Genomic DNA, 20531 nt, shown 5'->3' with positions numbered 1-20531 from the left:
TGATAGAGAAGAACAAAGCTAGGTGGGGAAAACTGAATGCTGGGAGAAAGAAGGGCAGAGTCAGAGAGAAGCCATATAGCCCCACAGGAGATGCCGAACTTTACCCGGTAAGCCACAGATTAATGGAGATGGGTTAATTTAAGATGAGTTTACCAGAAATATGCTTAAGCTATTGGCGAAACAGTATTACAAATAATATGGTTTCTGTGTGATTTTTTTGAGGCTGAACAGCTGGGAACAAACAAGATTTCTCATAAAAAAAAGTCACACAAAAAAACAAACTGCCAAATGATGCACTTCTCAGAACTCATCCCATTAATAAGTGGCTCATGATTATAATTTCCCTTCATAAACTTCAAATGTGATAATACAAGCTGATGAACAAATTAAGTTAAAAAACATTCAGGTTTTGGGTGGGTATATGGCTCAGGAGTAGAGTCCTATATTAGTTTGTGTAAGATGCCAGATTTGATGCAAGCACCAAAAATAAAAAATACAAAAGTAATCTTAGTGTCTTGGAACAATACCTGAGTAAAAAAGTACTTACCTAGCTTATAAGGTTGTTGACTTTGATCCCCAACATTACAAAAGAAATAATTTATTTTTTTTAGATTTACAATATAAACATCTTAGAATTTTATTAACACAATTTCCTGTTCTTTGTAGTTTAGGAGGATGGACCTCCGAGGCTCCGTGCCCTTGTTAGGGATGTGGTGGAATATTCGGTCTGTGCCTGTCAGTGGCCTGAAAATGCAGCCCACGACCCATATGACCAGTGGTACTTTCCTCCTTTCAGGAGAAGGCCAGGATCAGCTCAAGCACCAAGACTAGGAAGCCTGATGACGACAAGAAGACATATGACTTGGAGTCTAGCATCTCTCATGCACTGCTTGAGCTGGAGATGAACTCAGATCTCAAGGCACAGCTTGGAAACTCAGTGTCACCCACCACAGCCAAGGAAACTGAAGCTGGTGATGGTCAGAAAGCAATCCTTATTTTAGCACCAGTTTCTCAGCAGAAATCTTTCCAGAAAATCCAAGTCTGGCTGGTTCATGAATTAGAGAAAAAGTTTAGTGGCAAGCATGCAGTCTTCACTCCTCAAAGAAGATTCTGGCCAAGCCAACTCAGAAAAGCTGTACAAAAAAATAAGCAAAAGCACCCAAAAGCTGCACCCTGGCAGCTGTACATGACACCATCCTTGGGGACTTGTTCTTCCCAAGTGAAACTGTGGATACTCCGTGTGAATGCATGGCAGTCGGCTCCTAAAGGTTCATTTAGACAAAGCTCAGCAGAACAAGCAGAACACAGGTCAAAACTTTTTCTGGTGTGTATTAGAAGCTCCCCCCTCCCTCTCTCTCTCCCCTCTAGGGTTTTTTGCTGGAACTTGCTCTGTCAACCAGGCTGGCCTCGAACACAGAGATCCACCTGCCTTTGATTCCTGAGAGCTGGGATTGAAGGTGTGTAACACCGCCAGCTGTTCTCTCTCTTATCCGAATAAAAATCTCCCTCCACAACTCATAGGCTGGCCATTCCGGTGGTTTCTTTACTACATCCTCACTTAAAATCATGTACATAAAATTTTAGTTTACATAAAGTGTAGGAACAAATTATATGTATACATATATATATACACACACCATAACATATAGCTTATTTAACATATTGGAGAATCATATTATCATGTAAACTACCAAGAATGGCCTTCATACCTGTAACCTTTGGTTTATTATGATGAACCTTTGTCACCAACGCTCTGGGTGGCCTCCTTTCCGGTGTCATGTTCTCTGAAATAGTAAACATACTTTTTAAATATATATGGAAGAAACATAGTTTAGCATAAAAAACAAAGAAATCCTTTCCAACAAAAAAAGCACAATCTTTATAGTCTTACAGATTCTCTTTAAAGACTCCATAGTACTGAAAAGTAATTTCTCAGGTGAAAAAAATATCAACACTGTACTTAAAAATATAGTTTCTGTAAGAAAATATAATCATCAGTTATCAAAATGCTTTAATTTTTTAAAAGTTAGTCAGATGCAGTCAATTTTATTTGAAGTTTTAAAAAGCTTTAAAGAAAACCTTATTCATAATTTTTGTTACATTTTCCAGATCAGCATGCCCAGCACAACCCTACACATTACAGTGTTTTACACTCAAGCATTTATGGAGGGTGCCAAGATAAACATGGACAATTTGTTTACTGTAAAAACCGGAGCCTTTACATGCCCACGTGCCTGGAGAACCTCTAACCAATGTGATGTACTAAACTGACTTGATAAAACTTTCTCAGCCACCCAAGTATGCTGGATCAGTGTATTTCACAGAACACAGCTTGATAAAAACCTGGGTCGGAGACAAATCAGAGTTAGGAACACACACACACACACACACACACACACACACACACACACACACTTCTCTTGCTGTTTGTCTGCATCTCTACACTCCTGTCTCTCATCCCTGGCATGTGATCTGGTCATGCTGGAATTCTCCCTGCCACGGATCTGTTCCCCCTGCCCTACTACTCTGACTTGCATAGGTGTTCTGTCCTATGTTGGGTTTCTGTTCTCCCTTACAGCATCTGCTGATCTAGCCCTCAATGGGACCACCTGTGTGCTCGCCTGGCTCCTGCAGCCTACTCCAGGATTTTTAAGTTGGTCAGCTGACACAGTTTCCTGGAAAAATTTTGTTCATCTATTAATAAATACATGTAAATAATGTGGTCACAGTATGCTTGCTTTATGCCTGTGTGTGTTTGTGTGCATGTTTTAAAATCTGTAAAACTTGTAACTCCGGATTACAACTGCTCTGAAAAAGTACAAACGCATAGATAACCACCATTTTGGTTAAGTTCAAAACTTCAGTCCCATCCTTATTAAGGGTACCCACATGCGCTGGTCCCACCAAGGAAATATTCCTCTCCCATATGCTTTGACTTGCAATGTATTTCTGTATAATTCCTGTCCTGTTCATAAAAAAACAAGGTTTATAACAACACAGATTTACTGAGATATTAAGGCTGCACCTCTACATTCATGTACAAGAACACATGTTGCTAGCTGTCAGATTTTTTATTTTTATTTTTTTTAAAGATTTATTTATTTATTTATTATGTATAGTGCTCTGTCTGTCTGTATGTTTGCTGGCCAGAAGAGGGCACCAGATATTACAAATGGTTGTGAGCCATCATGTGGATGATGGGAATTGAACTCAGGACTTCTGGAAGAGCAGTCAGTGCTCTTAACCTCTGAGCAATCTCTCCAGCCACCGGCAGTGAGATTTTTTTAACTTAAGAGTAAATCCCTTGATATTGATTTAAAACACTAAATTGTTTACAATGTTAAAACTTGGTTCTGCCTTCTACAGATTAGGATTATACTCTCTGTCTGAGAACCACAGCTAAAAAAACTAGATATTCCTTCTAATCTTGCCTCTACAAACATTGGTAAGCTGCAACTGTTTGGATAAACTATATGTCCAAATTTAACTTATATATGTCTAATTTAGATATCCCTGACAGGTAAAGGTACCCTGATCCTCAGGTGCCTTTACAGATCTGAGAATATGCTGCTTAGGATGTGGAAAAACTGGGTCATTCATATATTTCCGGTGGTTATATGACACCATACAATCATGCTGTAAAACAGTGTAGCTGTTTCTCTAAAATCTTACTGTAAATAGTGGCACCCTGTGTGGGTAGATCAAGTTCCTTTCAGAAGCCACAGTCTCAGCTGGTGGTGGGGTTTCATACCTACTCCCCACTCCCTACAGGCTGGGATTTTGTCTGGACTGAAGCTGCACAGCTCATGAACACATCATCACAATTCCTGTAAGATTATATATACAACTGCCCTGCTGCATCCAGAAAATTCTATTTTCTTGAAGTTGACCTCTACCTCTGGCTCTTAAGAACTTTCTGCCCTCTCTTCTGCAAAGTCCCTGAGCCTTGGTGGGAGGAGTGCAAATGTATGTGCCCACTTAAGGCTGCAGACTCCACAGTCTCTTATTCTTTGCACCTGAACCAGTTGAAGGTCTCTGTGTTGACATCTTCTGCAGGAAGAAGCTTTTCTTAGGGTTGAGATGTACTGGTCTATGGCTATATTATCAATTATATTGCTACAGAACTGTTACCTTTTTTAAAGGTTATAAACTATGAAGACATGCAACACAAAGAAAAAAGTGATCGGGAAGGATACAAAAAGAAATTATGAGTTTGGGATCAGCCTCAGGAGGAAAGGGTCCCACTAAATGACTTCCTTTTCAAATTTCTGTGAATGTGCACATACTGTGTAGTCTAAGTTGTTGTTGATAGTTGCATTATACTCTTAAGCTTCACAACGACAGACACAACTCAATGCATTACTTTAAATGCATGACTCAAAGAAATGCATACTTTGGGAGTGTAACAAATTGGCATACTTCATCGCAACTTTACAAACCTGGATGTGCTGTCCCAGCAGCTTTAATGCTTTGGACCATCAGAAACAGCAGTGCAAAGAGGGACACTTTTACAGCAGGTGAAGCAAAGGTTTCCAGATACCAACAGGAAGAAATATTTCACTGGGGAGATTCTTCCCAAATCTCACCAACTGTTCAGCTGCTCCAAAAACAATCTTTCCTACGTGCTAGAAATGTTAATATTGTCCCACAAATGGATGTAATTGGGCAAGAAAAAATAAACTAAGGAACTAAAGGAGACACTGTCACGCTTTTTCCCCTCAAGAAAAGAATATAGATGATGAAGGCTTATGCAAATATACCAAATTAATTTTCATTTAAATAATTTTACTTTTTAAAAGTCTATTTGCAAGCTTAATTTTGTTGACAAATACGTGTAATTTATGTGTATAAAAGCAGTATCATTCTTAATTATCTAATATTCAAGGTTTATGAATATCAATAGCTATGAAAGAGAAAAAGCATTCTCTTCCTTACTTAACACTGCTCTAAACCAGCAATAACATCAATGACAAGCAGGAATCTTGAAGATCTTGACAAGGGACTCCCAAGTCATAAAACTCATGTTTTGTTTTTTGTTATTTTAATTCTATACCAGTGTTGAAATAGAAAATAATTAAGATATTTATAAGGTGGGTACTGCTAAAAAAATTTCCCTGTAAGATTACAGTCCAATTCCAAAACAGTTTTACTTTTCTTTTTTCTATTTATTATGTGCTACTGCAGAATCTAAGACAATTTAAAGTTCAAACAAATTTAGAGTTGGAATATAAACATATATTAGTCACATAAATACATATATAAAGAAAGAAAGCTGGGAACACATCAATCTTTAATTTACAGAAGACTGAAAACACACAACCAACTCTGCATCCCTGAGCTTCACAGCTCAGGAATCTTCTTCCTTCTTTTTATAAATATTTTATTTATTTATTATGGATACAATATTCTGTCTGTGTGTCTGCCTGCAGGCCAGAAGAGAGCATCAGATCTCATTTCAGATGGTTGTGAGCCACCATGTGGTTGTTGGGAATTGAAATCAGGACCTTTAGAAGAGTAGGCAGTGCTCTTAACCACTGAGCCATCTCTCCAGCCCCTCTTCTTCCTTCTTGAATGGTTATACCAACAATGATTTTCCCAATCCCACAACATACTTCATTCAGCTATAAAATGCAATACCCAAAACAATGCAATTAAGATATCTAAAAATTGACAATTACATTCACACAAAAATGTCGCAGGTTTTAAGGTTTCAAAAGCACCATTGGACAGTTTCCTGAAAAAAAATCCTTTAAAAAAATGCCCAAATATACTTGTTTGCTAACTAAAGTGGAATTTGTGGGCTATTGTGAAATCAGTGAGATATGACTATAGAGAAGCGGTATTACCCCGAATTAGCTCCTGTGAAAAAAATCTCATAAATAAAAGAAAGAATTACAAGGGCTTCTTCCCAGCCATTCAGCAAGTTAGCATTATAAGATCAGCATAACTCTCCAACTTTTTGAAAAGGCCTTCTTAATTCAGCTCCCAAATAATTTCTTGTGTGTGCTGCTCAAATGTCTCCTGCAGAGGTCTGTGGGAGCACATGAATGTGACAGGGCAGCCCCCCATCTTCTTTACCTCTTGTTTGACCATTCTCCAGCTTCATCACCATCTTACTGGCCACAGATTCTGTTCATTTACTATATATCTCAACTTATTAAATGAAAGTTCTACATAGGAATTACTTTAACATTTTTTAGTTAATTTATCACTCTGTGTGTGTGTGTCCGCACATGCACCCATGTGCCATAGCATGCATGCATAGATCAGATGACAATCTGCAGGAGTCATTCTCTCCTCCTACCACGTGAGTTCCAGGAATCAGTCTTGAGGGCAAGTGCCTTTACCCACTGAGCCATCTTGCTAGTCCTAATCATCACTTTTGTTCAGTGCTGAGACTGGAACTTACAGCTTCACTCTAGTACTCTAACCATGGAGCTACAGTCTCAACCCCAACAATGCTTATGTGCTTTGCCTCCTAAATATCCACATCTAAAGAAGTCTACGTGAGGGCTTTCTACTATCTGAATTAATGGTGCTTTTACACTGCTGTATTTTAAACAATAAGCACTTATTGTAACATTAAAAAAAAGAATTTTAATTCACAAACATCCCAAACTGTGCTGTCTATAAAGCATGGATGAAAAGTAAACACAACTAAATAAAACAAGGACACATATGTTTTCCCTGAATATAAACCATTTGTTTCCAAAAAGTAAGAAAGGGAATTAGGAGTGGGAGACCCAGGAGGAGTTGGGGGGTATTATAATCAAAATACATTATATGCATGTATGAAAATTCTCAATAACAAATATATCTTAAAAGAAATCAAAAGTAAAGTGTGTCAGACTTTTTCAGAGCAGAACTGAAGTAAAGCTGTCATATGAACCTCATGCCTCCTGCTACAAAACTAAAAGCTGCGTGGGAAGCATGTTCAAACTGTAGAACAGTTTATGACTTGACACCAACAGGCAGACAGGAAGGGTAGAATGCAGTTAGGAGCCTTCAGTTTCCGTTTCTATGAAATAAGGAATTCAGGGCCTAAAATAAGCTATAGAAATAAATTCAAAAGCATTTTGTTGTCAACCTTACCAATAATGGGAAAACACTAGAAGAAAAAATACAGTGTGTTGCTCACTTATAATTCTTGTTACAGTAAAATCATCTTTTATAGAACCAGAAACGAAATACATCTCCATCTCCATGGAAATAATATTCCCCAGTATGTGACACTAAGAAATAGAGGTTTATGCAGATGTTCACAATGCAAGAGTACTCGTAGGATATGGATTTGTTGGGGACTAAAGAGAACACAGGTTCATAATCAGATGAGTTTTGGACTTTGGTTCTGCCACTAACTTTCATCATAGATAATTTAAGTCTGATTTGAGCCCCAGGTTTTTTTATTTTGTTTTGCTTTTGTTGTTTATTCTGCTTTATATGTTTTTAATATTTATTTATTTTATGTATATGAGTGTTCTATCTGCATGTATGACTTTATGCCAAAAGAGGGCATCAGATCCCACTACAGATGGCTGTAAGTTACCATGAGAATTGGACTTAGGACCTCTGGAAAAGCAGTCAGTGTCATAACTACTGAGCAATATTTTTAATCAGATATATATATATATATATATACCTATCTTATAAATCTGTTCAGGCCTGGCACATCCCTGGTTATGGCTTGTGAACATCCCTATTTCTGAGTGCCTCTATTGACTTCAATGCACTAGCCTATCACTGGGAATTCTAACAGCAGTGGTTGGTGTTACTACCATTGTCAATCACCTCATAGCAGCCAAAGAAGATACTTATTTGAGGCAAAACAAAAAGTTCTTAAGGTTTTTTTTTGGGGGGGGGGTGTTTTTTGTTTTTTATTTTTGGGTGGTGTTTTTATTTTCATTTGTTTTTTAAGTTCAGGGGCTGTGCTGTAGCTAATGGTAAAGTGTTTTACCACTGTGGAAAACACTCTGTGTTACATACCCAGCAGTGTGTGTGTGTGTGTGTGTGTGTAAGTGCCTTTACCCACTGAGCCATCTTGTTGGCCCTAATTATTATTTTGTAATAAATAATATATGTAGTAAAATACTAAGAATAATAGATATAATAAAACTATGTAATAGTTCCTGACTACAGTTATGAAGCATGATCTACCATAATACCATCTTAAAACAAAAAGAACTTGGAGGGGGAGAATGATGAAAGAGTTGTCTCGATGAGGGTGCACTTTGGGGTCAGGAAGAAATCTCATGTCAGGGAAATTCAAGGAATTCACAAGGATGGTCCCAGCGAAGACTCCTAGCAATAGTAGAGAGGGTCCCTGAACTGGACATCTCTTATATTCAGATTGATGACTACCTTAATTGTCATTAGAGCGTCTTCATCCAGTAACTGATGGAAACAGATTCAGAGAACCATACCCAAGCACTGGGCCAAACTCCAAGTATCCTGTTGAAGAAAGGGAGGAACCCACAGAAACAACTAACCTGGGCTCATAGGAGCTCACAGACTCTGGACCAATAGTGAAGGATCCTGCATGGACTGACCTAAGCCCTCTTCATAAGTGTGACAGTTGTGTAGCTTGATCTACTTGTGGGACTCCTAACAGTGGGATCCTTAACTCTTAAGCTAAGTTTTGGGAACCTATTCATCATATTGGGTTGCCTTGCCCAGTCTTAATAGAAAGGGAGGAGCTTAGTCCTACCTCAACTTGATATGCCATACTCTAACACCCATGGGAGGCCTGCCCCTCTCTGAACAGAAACAAAGGGGAGGCAACCAGGGCCAGGGGCGGGGGGAGCAAGAGGAGAGGAGGGAGGGGAAACTGAGATCAGGATGTAAAATAAATGAAAAAATAATTAAAAACAACAAAAAAAGGAACTTCAGCCATCATTTAATAAGAATCCTGAATCCTTTGTGGAGTTTAAATGAGATAAACAATTTTTTAAAAAGCTTCTAGCTTCATCTCTTACTCCAAGAGACAGCATTTTTTTGTATTTTTGAACCTTCCAATTACAAGACAGGATTTCTTTCTCTATTAGAATGTCTAGGAGAAGACAATGTAAGAGATAATGTATAAACTTCACTATACTTACATACTTTTAGAAATAACCTTTATTGCCTTGTTTCGGGAGAAAAGAAAGGTTAGTCTATATAACGACAATTCCACAATATAAAGCCAACTTCAAAAGATCCATCTTTAGTATATATTTGCATTCTCATAACAAAATACATGTTAGAAACTATCTTCTGAATACATAAAGGAGACATACCTGGAATGATATCATTGATGTGCAGAAGAATTGTACTTTCAACACTTGCAAGGCTACAAAGTTGTACTCCATCAAACCTTCCATCCCAGTTACCAATAGGGTTATCCTTGAAATGCCAAAAAAGTAAACCTTTATATACCTTTGTCAATCAATATAAATGTGAACACCAACATTTCTTTCAAAAGTATTATCTAAGATATATTTCATAGAAAAATGTTAACTATTTTGCCCAAAAGAAAGGCTGTATTAGAAATATCTGCTAAAGTAACAACATTTTACAATAAAAATAATAACAATCAACTTACAGCAAACACACAAAATAATGAATCAAAAGTCTTTTTCATACTTTAGTCTGCAGTAATAACACCAGCTGAGGTTTAAAGAGACATTGTCTGCAAAAGAAAATTTACTAGGATTGCATTATTTTACCCAGCAACCTACCCTTAAAGTTAATCACACATCTGCATCCCCTGGGCACTTTGCTCACTGTATTACTGTGTGTCTTTTTATAAACAGAAGAGCAGTTACTTCAGAATTCTCTTGTTATCTGTGGGTATACAAGACTTTCCTCAAAAAAATGGGGAAAGTCTTGATTTTCTAAGTTATTCTCTACTGTGTCACCAGCCACAGGAGTTATTCGTGAGGCACAAGCAGATGGCAATGAAACAACTGTCCTGAGAACCAGTGTGGAATGCTAGCGTGTCCCTGGAAACAGACAGCCATGAGTGAAGTTGGGATTGACGAACTTTCTTATCAAGAAGTCTAATGGGACTGTTTGGAACTGATGCTCGCATAAATCAAACAACGGACAGAACTTGTGTGGAGCTGGCAGGCAAGTCTCAGGACAGCCTGCCTGGGCTAAATAAGATGACCTCCTAGGTGACCATTAAGAAGGGAGAGGACCCAAACAGTTCCTGTAACATCTAAAGCCTGGCCCAAGAAACCTATAGCAAGGGGAAACTAAGTCCAAAAAAGAATGGCCTTCTTTCTCCAACATTCTCTCTACCCAGTCTACAACTCCTCTGAAACACTAAACTCTCATTTAGAGAATTCTTGTTCTTAATTATTAACGATTCTGAGAGACCCACGGGTCTTACTCTGGCTCTAATTTCACATAGCGAGAGTCTGGCAAATTCTGATTTTGTACCTAACTAATGAGCCATCTTACACAATTTCTAAGTACAAGGCAACAGAAACACACTGGGACATTCATATCCAACCACCTCTGTAGAGCATTTATGAATAAATAAAAATGATTATTAAAAATATTCACTGTGTGAGTCTGCTGCTCATAATCCTCTCCCAACACACCCTGGTAAGAACAATTATGAAGGAATCTCCTTTATCCATAATGAACTTTTGCCTATACTTTCAGTCTATGATAAAAACGTTCTAAACTTCTTTCTCCTCATTCTCTTAGGGCCACGTTAATTCACTATGTGCACTGGAAGGCATCCATTGTTAGCGAATATGGTTATTCAGTAATAAAATGAGTGGCACAAACAAAAGGAGTCATATTATACCATGACCTCACTTCTGAGGTACCTACAGCAGGCAAACACCCAGTCTGTAGTTACCAGGCATGGGCACACTGGGCAGAATTTACTTAATAGAAACAGAGCACACAGCACAGGATGATGAAAAAGTTCTGTAGACAGACAGTGGAGAGGCCATGATGAGGATATGCCAAATGAACTGTTAGTGTAACCATGGTTACACTGGAACCTTTCTTATACACAGTTTGCCGCAATAAGAAACCAGTTTTTAGACAGTGAAAATCCTGTGGAAATACTCTGTCAACTCAAAAAGCAGTAAGGTTCTTTTCCGGAGTATTTTCTATTAATAACTTTCTATATTCATTATTATGAGAAAATTAATTAAACTTTAGCAAATATACAAAAAGTATCAAAAGTATTTTTAAATTAAAGGAAAGTACAGTATCATACAATATATTTGGATTTAGTCAGAGAAATGTCAGTTTGTTTTATTGTTTTGGTTTGGTTTTTGTTTTTGTCTACTGGTCAGTTAAAATAAGGAGAATTTAAAGACTGAGAGAATTATCCCAGTTTATTAAATGTGGGAAACGTATTGTTTCTGCTCACATTCCTACTGTAATGTTCCTGTACCAAAGACAAACTGGAATAAGTTCTTTAAAATACTGTAAATTAGTCCATTTTAAGAATACAAAGTGTTTAATTTATTCCTAAATTGATAATAAAATTAATATATATATTTACAATAATAAAACTCAAAAAATCCTTACCATGTCCACACCAACAAAATATCCTAGACTCTCTCTTTCTGGCAAAACATCACAGAATATTACGGTTCCAGATTCTACACTTTCTCCGACCTTCAGAGATAATCTGGAGTTTATTTCCAGAGGGGGAGGTTCAGCTTGCATTGTAGCCCCCGGGGCTGCAAAATCATTTTCCAATCCATTGTCATCGTCATCTATGGGCTCCAGCTTGTCCAACGCCACAACCATGCCACAATCTTCATCACATTGAAAAAGCTGTTTCCCTTGACATACCCCATCAGTGAAACCTTGGCCACGAGGTTCTTCCTAGTTTTTAAAGTTTTTTTAAAAAGAGATATGAAAAGGTTATCCATTAAAGGGATTTCAGGAAATTACTTTGGAAAAACTCTAAATTATATCCATAATATGAAATATGACTAGCAGCTGCTGTTGGGTTTAGGGTGTTTAAAGAATAAAGAAGCTGTATCTGATGACGAAACTAACTCATAATTTCAGATCATAATTCTTTTGAGAAAGAGTGAGGATTAAATTTACAACATAGTTCTACCATGACTTTTGTCACGAAGTCATTCAACTTTAACCAAACAGCAGCATCAACTCCATTTACTGAGAACAAACTGTAACCATCTACAGCCATCCACCGTACAACTACTATAAGTCATGTGTGCTCTAAGCACTTCACAGATGAGGAACAGGTCAGGAGAACTTGATGTAGGTTAAGTAGCTGGCAACCCTGCTAGTACATACCATAACTGGCAGTCACAGCCTAATTATTTCACTGCTTGAAAAGCCAAATCAAGAAGCAAGTAAAGCACGACCTCTCGCTACTCCTGAGAGTGTCCAAATGTGAACCAATAGTCAGTTTGGAATATAGAATTCTTAGATATGTTGCCAAGGCACATAAGTTCCAAGGCAGTTTATACATTCCGGGGATAAGCATGAGCAAACTGAAATTGCTGCAACACACTTCAAAAATTTTACCTCTAAACTGTTATGCTTAGTAGCATACACTAAGAACTGGGAATCCTGTGGGTACTATCACAGGAGAGTTCACAAATTTTTAAGTGTTTATAATTACAATTGGCAGTGTTAACTTTTAATATAGGTAACTTAAAAGCTTCTAAGATATGAAGTCCAGAATAATGACTTGTAAGTTTCTACCGTAAGAGATAATTTTTTAAAGTTTTCAAGAATTGTCTTTATATCCTCTCAATTTATCATTAAATAAATTTGGGGGCTGAACTATAGCTCAGAGGCAGAGGGTCCTGAGGTCCATCCTGAGAACTGTACTAAAAACAAACAAACAGAAAACACAAATCTTATAAAGGGGAAAATATGTGCTCATGGTCTCTCGCTCACGCGCACACTTGCTTTCTCATACGCTCTCTCTCTCTCCTTCTCTCTCAAATGTCCTATCAAACTTACCAGCAATTCTACTCCAAAGAAAATCCCCGAAACTGTCCTGTCCGCTAATGACGGTCCTCTGAAGCACACAACTCCTGGAAATTTCTCTTCCCCAGATCGCAGCTGTACTTTCACAGGGCTGCCCACATCTACCTGGAGGCCTTTAGTTGGTCGAATTCTGTTTCTAAATAGGCTGAGCCTCTCCTCACAGTTGGTAATTGCCAACAGTAACTCTGTACATTTCTCAGTGATGTGATTAGAGAAGGAAGGGAGTAAAACAAAAGAGACTTTGGAGCCTAAGAATGATTGTGTGTGGTTCCTGAGTCTTGGCTGTTTACCTGGCCCCGGGAGGAGTCCGGCCAAGCTGGAGTACCCGTTTAGAGGTGCAGGAGCAAGTGTTACAGAGATTGAATGCCTTGTTCAGGAAAACGGATGGTTCGGGAATATGGTAAAAGACAGGCAACCTGAGCCCTTTAGGCCAGCTTCCGTTTAAGATGTAATTAGATTGTCCATGGCTGCTCACATCAGGCTCGCTCATTCATAATGTACCCTCCATGTTCAGATCCAAAGTGTCTGGGTCAAGTGGAAATCAAACTAGTCTCTGAAAATTGAGATAGGACCTGTGTAATAGGCCAATCAATGCAATAAATTCTGCTCAAATCCAGACATCTTGGGTTTCAGAAGAACTCCTTCAAAGCTTGAGATTTCCCATTTGTCCTGTCTTTACTCATTTTATCTAAAGCAAGCCAAACCAAACAAAACGAAGATACAGTCTAGTGCATAGAAGTGTTGGCATTGCCATTCTACCCTAAGCAACAAGCTTAGAGATGTGGAGTCACAGGCAAACCAGCACCCCAAGTTAGAGAAAGTGAGGAGAATGCCCAAGCTCTTATCTCTGCCGGAACCAGGACAGGGAAATTTCCCCTGCATTCCAGTATTTTAGAACAGCGTGTGTAGAACTGGTACTGTTTCTTCCAGAAGTGCTTGATAGAACTTATCACTGAATCCATCTGGACCCAATGGCTCATTTGTGGTAGGCTTTAAACTAAATTTCACTTTCACAATTAGATATTAGACTCTGAGTAATCAGATAGAGACTTCCTGTGAGCTTAGATAACTCTGTGGATTAAATATTTGAGATCCCCCCACTTCCTGATGCAACCAAATAAATTCTTGTTGAAGTCCTAATTACCAAGAAATGTGAGTGGACATGGACTGTCAGGCAAGGTTAAGTGAGGTCATAAGAATGGGCCTGGATGCTATAGGATTAGTGACACAAAGAGCTCACCTCCACTGTCACCTCATGAGGAAATCCTATCTGCAACCAACGAGAAGCCACACTAGAAATCATGACTTTGGATCTGTAGCACCTATGACACTGAGAAAATGGATTCTGTAGTTGAAGTCACTCTTATGTCTCTTATGGCAACCTAGCGCAGGTAAGTTTTGCTCCAAAAAAAGGCAGTTTTAATTATTTTGGCATGAACTGTTCATATTTCCTTATAATCCATTAGGTGACTGTCAGGATACAGTGAATCATCCTCATTCCAGATATTTCTAATTATGTCTTAAGTACCTGTTAGTCTAGCTACAGATTTATCAGTCAGTACTGCTGATATCATTAAATAACCAACCCCTGGATTCTCCAATTTTGTTTACAATAGAGTAATTTCTGTTATTTAGAAAAATAATTTCCTTTCTGATAGTTTGAATTCACCTCTGTATCAAGGCAGAGCTTAAGTTACTGAGTTGTTTGTTTATAACATAGTAAATTGTATTTTAGCAAATAATGGCGACCCCTGGTTTTGCTTGGCTCCAACCTCTCCATCCCCACCCTGCTGGCTCCTGTAAGGCTGAGGAGCCACAACACCCACTGTGGTCAGCCCATCTCGGCTGGAGCATTAGTATCACTGACTGTTCCTCACTGTTAGAAAACCACCTGCTCAATACTTTGTCTGGTGGTGTTGTTAAACGTAGACCTGCTTCCTTCCCTTTCATCCCAGACAGGAGTCAGACCATTGCTTTCTGGCACATGTCTTCTAAGTATATGCTCTGGGTTGAAGATGTTTTGATAAAAGTTCGGTTCCCAGGATGGTAGTGAGGAGAAACTGTGGCCTTAGGAGGTCCTTAGGTTGCCAAGGGCTCTTACAGATTACGGTAACTTTCAAACGAGGGTTGCTTGAAAGTCTGAGCTCAGCCTCACCGACTGCCTGGCATCAGTCTCCAGACGCAACGTCTTCCTCTGCACGTGCTCCTGTCTTTGTCTACCTGAAGACGGTGCAGATACTGAGAACAGTGCTAATAAAGACAACTGATTGTACGCTTCAGGTACATAATACAAATTTATTAGTACAAAATAAAATATAAAAATCAACTATTTAGTTCTGGATGTTAGGAATAATATACATAATAAAGTCAATACAGTACTAATAGTACTAAGAATCCACATTTCAGATGACAGATTATGCCCATCAGGTTGACTGGTACCCTAAGAAGCACACATTTCTGCTCTTATTAGGAACATTCGGACTGTAGACAATGAAACCATGTATACTTGGCATATTTTGAAACTATAACTGTTCCCATATGTAGTTTCACATAACTGAAACCATGTGACCATCATTGTAATGACCTGGTTCCATCCTCGTACTGAACAGGATAGGCAAACATTTCCCCATACTAGTTACCAAACTGTCAGGGTGCTGAAAACAAAGGCTCCCCTCCTTTTTAGCAGGTGACACTGAGGCACATATACGAGAGGGGTTAAAAACCAAAAGGGTGATTTTATGTTATTTTCTAGGTCCACATTTAAATTTATAGCCTGATTTTTAGACACACTATTTCTGGTCCTTAAAGAGAAACAGAAGAAATTAAAGAACTTTTAAGTGTCAGGAAATACAGCTTTGCTATTCCTTCATAATAAAATCTTAACTTATTCGCTTTTACAGCTATAAAGTGCTTCAGAGAGTCAGGAAAGCAATGAACACACATATGCCTACCTAGCATTAACAACGTTAACTTTTAGTCCTACTGGTTTTGATATTTAAGTAAGAGCGTATTACAGGCTGTATACTTTCCCACTTCAGTGGCCTTCTTTTCTAGGGACATTTTTCAGCACACCCAAATTAATGTATATTCTTGTTGTTTATACATTTTGCTGCTATTAAACATATGCAGAAGTATATAAACTTGTTTTAGATGTCATATAAATCACACATGACTTATATAACTTAGATTTGTGGGCATATGCATATTCATAGCTAAAGATTTGGTTCATTCATTTGAACAGCTGTATAGAATTTCATTACATAAATACAACATAACATTCCATCTAAAATGGATGAGAAGGGAAGGTAGATTGAAAGAAATTACGTGCTTAGTTGCTGATGATCAATGGGAGGATGTGGTAGTCTCTGCCAACATACCATTGGCCACACTACATTCATTCAATTCTCCTTGTAAAGGAACTCTTAGAACCAGTTCTAAATAACTTACAAAATTACTACCTCTGTTTGACCTATGACTTTTGAAAGAGCTTCATATGGACTAGTTAGTATTAATTTTACCACCGGAGACAGTTACTAAAGCTCACAAAACCTATACTGCAACAATATCAGGAGACCTTATTGGTTGAGATCGGTTTGGGGAAAGTTGACAATTTCCAGGGAAATTAAACAGAAATGAGATTAGAAGATCATTTTACAAAGTTCAAGTCTTGCTTGTGGTGTGGGTATACGCATGTGTGCAGATGCTCTGTCTATGTGGACATAAGCACAGACCACCGGCTGATGGTGGCGTGTTTCCCTCAATCTCTTCACCTCACTTTCTTCTTTTTAATATGTCCCTTACTGGTTTCTCATCATTTAGAATGAGAATAAAAGTGTGCAGGCATCATGTATATGACACGATTCTATTATCTCCTAGATAATATCTAAAACCCAACTATTTATATATAGGACAGCTTGATTTGAGATCCATTTGCTCTCATTATTCTAAACACAGTCACCGTCTAGCACTTAATTGTCTAATGTTTAACACAGCATCTTAGCTTTTGCTTAATGTATTTTTCATGTGTTTATTCAGTGGCTACATTAGTAAGCTAAAGTGTGCTATAGGATATATAAGAAGTTTGCTAAGGTTGCTGGGGTATTCTACCTTGTCCTTTGCTCTTTGCAAAGGCAGTCGCTTGACTGTGAAACTGCTTTACCTTTTCTCTCCAGGCTGGCTCTGGGTCAGGGAACTTCATGGTCTCATGAACGTCCCCACTGCACACTACAGTAAAACTGACCACGTTTCTTGAGGGCTACACGGCTCAGCCTAGTGTTTGGTCCTTGTAGGTGACTAGGCCCATAAGACAGGCATCCTTTAGCAACCACTCAGCTGTGCTAATCCTACCTTGAGGCCCAGCTGATTGTTACAGCTCTCCACTCAAAGGGCAAAGCAAAAGAAAAGCTCTTCAGACACTTGACAAGGAACACTACAGCCTGAGCATACTGCTGCCGAATCCACTGAAAAGTCCATTGAAACAAGACTTGTGGAGAGCTTCCTGAAGGACCAGTCTGAATGAGAATAGAACTGGCTAGATCTCGCCACAGATTTACTAAAATAGAATCATTCTCTAGTCTTGTGCCATTGTAGCTTACACATATGAAAAATAATCTATGGAATCCAAATGTTGCAAAATTACAAGCTATTCCTCACTTCAGTGAAGTATAGCTCAAGTGCAGGAGCTCAGTGAAATCAAGAATCTGTAAATTCCAGACGCTGGCTAAAGTAGAGACCTTCATCTTAATGGTGAAGTCATCTGTTATCATTTCAGAAAATAAAATACCTATTTTATAGTAATACACCGGAAGGAAATTTCCGAAGTCTTAACAAGTTAACTCAGTTAACTAATGTTAACACTTAGCTGTACTGAGATCTACAGACCCCTGGGTTCTGTTGTGCCCTAGGGGCTCTGATTCTACTAACCAGGATTCCTGCTTCCCTGCCAAGTTTCCAGAACGAAGACTTTCTGAACATTATCCTATTTTTACCCCATCCCTTGTTTTGTGCTTGTTTATCTAATATGCTGCTTTCTCAAATATTTTTAGTACTTATTTTTATTTTGTAAAGTGGATGTATTTTTAAAAATTATCTTAATTATTTTTAGCAAGAGGCAATATAAATGTATTTTAAGAACAATTATATTGCTAAAATTAAACAATTAAAATTTAAAATCCTCAATTTTGGTCTATGAATTAAATCTTTAAAGTAATTATATTAATTTTGACAACCATGTTAGAAATAAATTCATGTTCAGAATTTTACATTTCTTCCTCTGCAAAAAAATTCAATAGATTGATGAGAATTATTTTAATTTCTACAGCTATTGAATTTTTAATTAGGAAACTTAAAATTTTTTATTTAAGGGTTGGAGAGATGGTTCAGTGGGTAAGAACACTGGTTGCTACCGCAGAGGCCCAGGTTCAGTTCCCAGCACTAACATGATGGCTCACAACCATCTGTAATGCCAGTTCTAGGGATCTGATATCCTCCCCTGGCTTTGGTGGGCAATGTACACAAAAGGTGCATATACATACATGCAGGAAAATGTACACATTAGTAAATGAAGCACTAAAAATTCATTCCAATGTTACTTATGAACTAAAAGACAGTGACTTAAAGACTCTAAGGCAATAGAATCTCGTGACAGGGCAGAGTAAATTTTAGAGCTACTTCACAGTATCAGACAGGGTCCAGTACAGACTGCCTCAAAGCCCATTTGAGAAGAGTGCCTTATCTTACATCTGTCATCTTGTTTTTTTCTCACATTTGCTTAAAATATGAAGGCATGAGAAAAACTTTACCTTCATGATAGGCTCCATCTGCCATGACTAAATGCAGAATCTTGGCGTAGAGATGCTGATGCTCATTGCCCAAAATAGTCTCAACTATTGTTGAACAAATTTCAATATTTTCATCTTCATCCTCATGAATAGCCTATGCCAAATTACCAGATGTAAGTTAATACGGAAGCTGCTACAGAAGAGAAGCAATCAACGATAGCCTGTGAACCATAACGGTGCCTAGCACAGCAAGCTCTCCCTAATGGACAATAGTGGCACTTACATCTCGGTGGCAACCAGGAGCCGTGTAATTAGACTCAAGGCGTCTTCACCAGAAGGGGGATCATGCCTGGTACTATAAGGCTAGCCACTCTATGCAGCTGGTGAGGTCAGTGATTTTAGAAGAAAACCCGCTACTGCTACTTTCCTAAACCAGCGTGATTCCTAACTACATCATACCATTATACCCAACGTTAGGTGTAGATCTCTCCCTTCAACAAAGAAGCTTATCTTTACAATAGCATGAGGACATCGCAGAAAGTTAAAACTGGTTAAGATGCAGTGAACAAATTATCATGGGCAGCCTAGCTCTACAATAGCAATGGTTAAAGAACAGGCCGTGCATTTGGGAGGGGCTTATACAGGACAAGTAGGAGGGAGAGAGGGAGACATGATGTAATCAAATTGACATACCTTTACTTTCTCATACACCTCAAATAACTTCTCAAAGCCCATTTCCTGCTCCAGGTGAAGTCTTAGCTCCTCTAAGTGGCTGAAGACGCTGTCATATTCACATTCACTAGCAGTCTCACCGTCACTGTTATCTACAAAAGACACTTTGTGATTAAAAGTCATTCTTACACTACCAGACTGTCATCAATGACAAATGAATTATAGCTTCCTGTATTCTATGTTCAACACAAGCAGTCTTCACTATGGCATCTGCCCATCAAAACACTTATAATGCTGTCTTACCCAAGAATGTTACTTTGAGAATTGTTTCTTTTAAAGATATAGATAGTAAATCAGATTACAAAGAAAGATTCCCAGAAACACCACTATTTAAATGTTAGTTTGGAAACAAATGGAAAAAGCGTATTTCTATGTTCTGAACTGAAACAACCAAACCTATGTATAAAGGATAAACATGGACTATAACATGAAGAGACAGGCAGAACACAGATACTAAGTTATTGTCTTTCTTACTAGAAAAACAAGTCAAGAAATGGAGAGCCAAAAGCAGAGTAAAAACGCTTCACAAATCACTGTGCAACAACAGGAAGAAATGAAGAACTGCTGTGCGCTGTGTGAAACACGGGCAGTCAACACACGACAGAAGACAGCTTAAGCTGGCGATGGCCACACTGCACGTCAAAAAAAGACCCCTTACTTAAGATGTCTGAGCACAGAGAAAGAAGCAGGCCCACAGCCAAGACCATGCACCTGAGTGCCACTCCTCATTCAGGGCACTGCCGCTGCTGGGGTTTTTGTCCTCGTCGGCGTCTGTCGCTCTTGCTGTCCGCTCCACTTTGCTGCTCTTTAAGGCCGACTGGTCCTCCTCGCTGTACTCATCACCGGGCTGCTCCCTGAGCAGCTGCTCCATTGAGGCCTGAAGCTCTTGTAAATCTGTGTCAGTTTCTTCAAACACACTGGAGCGTAAAGGATTAAAGAGAATGCTGCCTAAACTTGAACGTATTTTGGAATGGTACTTCAACTCAACACATGCATGTGCCTTCTCTCCCGCTTAAAGGTAGTAACCATAGATAA

At 38.5% G+C, this 20531-nt stretch overlaps 1 protein-coding gene and 1 pseudogene across 1 annotated transcript in view; one reads left to right on the top strand and one right to left on the bottom strand.

Moving 5' to 3' along the window:
• Positions 1–14287, bottom strand: part of LOC142851310 (ubiquitin carboxyl-terminal hydrolase CYLD-like) — a 31274-nt gene extending 16987 nt beyond the window's left edge. The window contains exons 1-5 of the mRNA XM_075975184.1: positions 14225–14287; positions 12958–13179; positions 11536–11838; positions 9273–9378; positions 1710–1784 (exon numbers count right to left, since the gene is read on the bottom strand). Of these exons, the coding sequence (XP_075831299.1) occupies positions 1710–1784; positions 9273–9378; positions 11536–11838; positions 12958–13179; positions 14225–14287 (769 nt within the window). The remainder of the gene's footprint in view (positions 1–1709; positions 1785–9272; positions 9379–11535; positions 11839–12957; positions 13180–14224) is intronic.
• On the top strand, positions 773–1562 carry LOC142850655 (small ribosomal subunit protein eS7-like; annotated as a pseudogene).
• Positions 14288–20531: the final 6244 nt, after the last annotated feature.

This window comes from Microtus pennsylvanicus, chromosome 5, assembly GCF_037038515.1.
Source record: "Microtus pennsylvanicus isolate mMicPen1 chromosome 5, mMicPen1.hap1, whole genome shotgun sequence".
Taxonomy (NCBI): domain Eukaryota; kingdom Metazoa; phylum Chordata; class Mammalia; order Rodentia; family Cricetidae; genus Microtus; species Microtus pennsylvanicus.
Note: the sequence above shows the minus strand (reverse complement) of the source record. Positions and strands in the feature narration are given on the sequence as shown.